Genomic DNA, 5,384 nt, shown 5'->3' with positions numbered 1-5,384 from the left:
TGAACTCACTGAATTTGACATTCGTTTGATCTTTCAAATGTGTCCGAAAATCTTCTAAAAATGATTTAATCACTTGATCTGGGCTTGATTTGACTCGGATCTGGCTAACTTTGATATCATTATGTCAGTCTCTTCGAGTCGGTCAGTTTGACTATAAGTTTGCTGAAATCGGAGCTCTTGATGACTTTTAATTGAAGTTTGAATACTTCTTTCTCACAAAATTATCTTGAGATTCGCGTCATACCTCAAGATTGGTGATAGATGATAGAAAATTTGTTGGTGATGCATCGACTTTCTTTTTTTCACACATAGCACTTGACACTAATGAAAAGATAAATTCTACTATTAAATAATGACAATAAGTGCTACTCTTTGTATGAAAATTTAGATTTGGGTGTTATATATAAAAAAACCCACAATTCTTATCACCTAAACCACCCAACTCTTATATATTTACATATCTACCATAGACATTATTTTATATATTCATATCACCTGAATCGTTTATATCCTAAATTTTTACAAAATAAAACACACTTATTTATTGCATAGAAAAAATAGAACTTTAGGCATTAGTTATGTAAATATGTAGTAGGAATTGAGTGGTAGCATGTGTGGTATAAATGTAAAAGATAAAACTTAACTGTTAGATAGATAAATACATAGAAATTAGTTGGTATATGTGTAAATGTACAAAAAAAAATCTCAAATGTTGAATTTAAGCTGGGCAGTACTAAATACATGATGTAATCAATGATCTCATATGCAATAGCAAAATAATATCACATGCCGTCCTGCTCTTCTCTTCTCTCCCTCCCGCCTCTCTCTCACTATATATTGAAATATATACACTCAGAACAGGGAGAAAAATTAGAATTTTTTCCCAGCTGAAATAAAAATTGCAGTTTTCATAATTCTGTCTGCAATCTTCTCTGTAAACAAGGTGAGTAAAAGCCTCTTCTTCTTCTTAGTCCAATCGCTTTTTAAATATCTTTTTTTCATCTGTTTTGTGATTTATTACGAAGTCGAAGGGGGGCAGTTGGTGGATTTAGTAAATTTTGAATTGTTTTTATAAAATCATGTTCTAAAAATTCTGAGAACTGCTGATTAGATCTGTTTGAAGTTTTGAAAAGGAAAGTGGGAGATTTCCGTATGGCTTAAACAACAACTTGGAGAGATTTAGTGCCCGTTTGGGGCAGTTTATTTGGTTCGTGTGTTTCGCCAGCTTATCTAGAACCGCGTTTAGGTTTTTACACCAAACGCAGGCCGCGGGTCGAACCCAATATCCTACCCGCGGGCCTCGTTTCACGCACAAGATGTCCCAAACGCATCCTTAATCTAAATTCTGGTAGCTTTTGGGTGATTTCTGTAAATGGAATATTGCACTTTCAGTGTTACGAATTTATTTGTTAGATAGCGGCGATGAATGTTTTTTTCAGAGAAAGTGCCAAAAATTAAGTGGATATTCCAATCCAGCTGTTATGCAAAACATGGATTATGTATTTACATATCTAACACCTAAAAATTGCTTTTTTATATTTATACCACCCAAATTTTCATATTAGAACTTTTTTATCTATTAAAAAGTGAAAGGTGTTTATGTAAAAAAATGAAATTTATGTTTTAGAGATGTAAATACATAGGAATTGAGTGCTATGCATGTAAATCTTCCTTAATTTATTAATTTATAAAATTCAAGAGCAAGTCAACTATAAAATTCAGATGAAAATTTATATGGAAGGAAGAAAGTCAAAAAAAAAAAAAAAAAGGAATTTTAGGGGATTAATTAATTTTCATTTTTTTTTGTTTGCGAAATTAAATGATAAACTCTATGAAAAACTATATCTTTATATATCATTATGAATAAATAAAAGTGCAACAACAATGTAAACTAAAATTATGAAAAATTAGTCTTAAATCAATGCTTAATTTTTATTTTATTTTATGCTATGTGATTTGAATCAGATCAGGCTTACTTTCAACCATTTCAGAATAGAATTAAGCAGACAAACAGAAAGTTCACAGCTTGCAGCCTAATTTGAAACCTGTAGGAACAGAATGTGGAGATCTCAGTTATGGATACTGTCTTTATTCATTCTCTTATCTTCTTCCCGTCACGCTGCGTCTCTAAGGGTTGAAGAAGAAAACAACTCAGTAAAAACTTCTGTCTTCCTCTCTCCTCCATTCGTCCTCAAGCACGGCTTAGTTCAGAACAAGTTCTACTTCAACATCCCATTCCCGAGAGGCCACATAGCTCTAAAGAGCTTTAATGCCGAAGTAGTTGACGAGAATGGGAACTCAATACCCCTCCATGAAACCTACCTTCATCACTGGGTTTTAGAAAGATACTACGGCCAGAAAGCAGCAAAAGAAGATGATTTAACAAAGATTATAATTGTAAGAAACTCTGGTCCCTGTCGAAATATCGGACAGTACTACGGCCTTGGATCTGAAACAAGGAAGACTAGTACTTGGGTGCCTGATCCCTACGGTATTGAAATAGGAAACCCTAAGGAAGTTCCTGAAGGTTATGAGGAGAAATGGCTTCTGAATGTTCACGCCATTGACACAAGGAAGGTCGAGGATAGATTGGGATGCACGGAATGTAAATGTAGCCTTTATAATGTGACTTATGATGAGTATGGAAGAAAGTTGGCTAATGGATATGTGGGAGGTCTCCATTGTTGTTATGATGAAACTCAATGCAGAGCAGAAGAAGGATTTGGTGATGGCGGTGAGAGGAAGCTCTATTTGAGGTATACTGTGAAGTGGATTGAGTGGAGTCCGAGAATTCTTCCAGTTAAGATCTATATCCTTGATGTTACTGATACTGGAGATCGCCCAACTGGTTTGAATTTTGTTAATGCTTCTTATAGTTGCAAGGTAAGTGAATTTTGTATAAAAAAATGTTTAGATTTTAGTTTATGAGGTTTGATTTGGGAATTCATAAATAACAAGTTGAGTAAATTGTTTAGGTGGAGTACACTATACCGTCATGTGATTCTGTTGGGGAAGATAATGGAGAATGTGTTGATGTCCGGAAGACTAAGGTTGTTCTTCCTCATGGTGGGGATATAATCTATGGTGTGGCGCATCAGCATACTGGTGGTGTTGGTACTGCTTTGTATGGGGAGGTAATTAATGCTGCAAAAATGCAACCCAATATTTTACTCTTACAGTAAAACCAACAATGAAAAATTGATCAGTAATCTTATTTATTAGGATGGACGACATCTATGCTCTTCGAATCCCATGTATGGCGAGGGAGAAGAAGCAGGAGATGAGGCTGGCTACATTGTAGGAATGTCAACCTGCTACCCCAAGCCTGGCTCTGTCAATATCAGAGATGGCGAGCTTCTGACGCTGGTTTCCAATTACAGCAGCTTAAGAATGCACACTGGAGTTATGGGACTCTTCTACATTTTGCTCGCTGAGCCCCAGCCGAAGCTCTCTTCTTTCTTCTCACAAGAACTTATAGTACCACGTAAGTAGTTTTAGATTATCTAGTTTTGTTGCATATTAAACATATAATCAGTATGTTTATATCTAGATAAGAGAAGAGAGTTAATATTTATGTTTGCTTGTGCGAAACAGGGGTTGCAGATCTTGTGGAGCAGTGGTGGGTGCTTTTGCTTGCAGGAGGAATAATGGTTGTTGTTGCTGCTGCAATCTATAGTAGGAGGAAGGAGAGAGATGGCGGGTATCAGATGGTTGTTAATTAACTAGAGTTGATTAATTATGGTTTGAATATGCTGAGTTCTATGAATCATATGGTACCTATTTATTGGTGGTGTGATCTTATGCGATTTCAGTTGAAAATAAATGCTTGAGATATCATGTTTCTGTCAGTGATTCTCTAGCTATGTCCGAATGCTGTTATTGAAAAGGAAGGATAAGTTGAAATTTCATTTCTACTGAAAAAAAAGGCATTTAAATGTATATACCACACAAATTTAATGTATATCTTACACCAAAATTCTCATATTTACATCCATACCGGTTAAATTTTTAATACACATATAAACTGTCACTAGCACTTATATTGTAAAAGTGAAATACACCATTCAATTTATGTACAGATTTATAATAATAACATATTATAAATGTAAATATGGAATGTTGGCATCACTTTTGATGTCTTATATGTGGGGTGTCCACTTGAATGCTTGTGAATTTGTTTCTCATGATTCAAGGACTCCTCTAATCCTCGGACATCCTGAAACGTGTCTCCAACAGGGAATCATGATATGTACTGATTCAACAGTACCCGAGAATGCTCACCGTTATGTGATAATTCTAACATGGGACATATTTATGTCAATTCTGGTGTTTAGAGACCATGCTCCATTTATTCGGAACCTCTCGTGATCAAGGGTGATCAAAGACTCTCTCGCGCGCGTTTTGTGAAAATTGGGATTCGGACTAAACTACTCGTGAGAGTGTATGGGATGTTTGTTGGTGCCAAAAGCCCAATTTAAAGAATCTGTAATGTACATTCCTGAGTTGTCTTATTTTAAGGATACATGATTTATCATAGCTTTCAGATCAGTAGAAACCTTTTTACAGACACTCGGACATAAAATTAGGATTTAGCTCGTTTGGGCCGTACCCAGCCCCCGTAGGACAATATTCACCTGATAAAATACTAATTCTTTTTTGTAGGCGTTGCTCAGCTCCTTCAGCCAGGCATGACTCATATACATTGCATGTGGTTGACTATACTACTAATTTTGTTTTCCATGCATGTCAAGTTTTATTTTTAATTTCTTATATGTATTTTTTTAGAGTTCTTAGGAGAATTTTGTGTTGGAAATAAGGTACGAGGAAGGCGGAACCACGTGACGGGGATCGAGAGCTTTTTGCTCATGTTTCATATCTTAGTTCTAAATCTCATTGATGCATATAATTAGGACCAGGTATGTAGTTAGCTGATAGTCTTTTTTCTTTTCAAAAATATGTTGTTGATCCAACGACACTGGTCTTTTATTATTTTATATTTTACTTGCTTTATTTTCTTATAATTTGCATGTTTAGATTGGCTTCGCCCTTTTTGGCTTGTGATTTTATCTGTGAAGAGTGCGCATAGTTTATACCCTTTAGGTCCTACAATCTAATAAACTTTCTACAAAAAGTTTAATAATAAAATTTTGAGACTAATTTAATTTTGGGTTCAAAATAATTCAAGATTTTAAAACCTATCTTTACGTTTCTACATGACCTTCAGACCAAATTTTAAACGAGCCGCAAACATGATTATATCCCCCCAACAATTTAATTGGGCCCCTTTATTAGGATTGATAAGTTCAATGCATCATATTGCATATCCCAAAAAGAAGTCTCTGTGCTTCTCCAATCTGACTGACTCAACATATATTTTTACTTAG

At 35.0% G+C, this 5,384-nt stretch overlaps 1 protein-coding gene across 4 annotated transcripts; it reads left to right on the top strand.

The window, feature by feature from the left end:
- Positions 1–824: 824 nt before the first annotated feature.
- LOC110034905 lies at positions 825–3,848 on the top strand. Of its 4 annotated transcripts, none has more exons than XM_020739168.1 (5): positions 825–943; positions 2,052–2,883; positions 2,976–3,134; positions 3,223–3,484; positions 3,595–3,848. In XM_020739168.1, exons 2-5 carry the CDS (start codon positions 2,059–2,061, stop codon positions 3,720–3,722), a joined length of 1,374 nt encoding a protein of 457 aa, XP_020594827.1. In that variant the 5' UTR covers positions 825–943; positions 2,052–2,058; the 3' UTR covers positions 3,723–3,848. The 4 variants fall into 4 exon arrangements, with proteins under 4 accessions (XP_020594827.1, XP_020594821.1, XP_020594812.1 ...); XM_020739162.1 differs by having other exon boundaries at positions 827–943; positions 1,992–2,883; XM_020739153.1 differs by having other exon boundaries at positions 827–943; positions 1,971–2,883.
- Positions 3,849–5,384: the final 1,536 nt, after the last annotated feature.

The sequence above is a fragment of the Phalaenopsis equestris genome, unplaced genomic scaffold (genome assembly GCF_001263595.1).
Source record: "Phalaenopsis equestris unplaced genomic scaffold, ASM126359v1 Scaffold000002, whole genome shotgun sequence".
Taxonomy (NCBI): Eukaryota; Viridiplantae; Streptophyta; class Magnoliopsida; order Asparagales; family Orchidaceae; genus Phalaenopsis; species Phalaenopsis equestris.
Note: the sequence above shows the minus strand (reverse complement) of the source record. Positions and strands in the feature narration are given on the sequence as shown.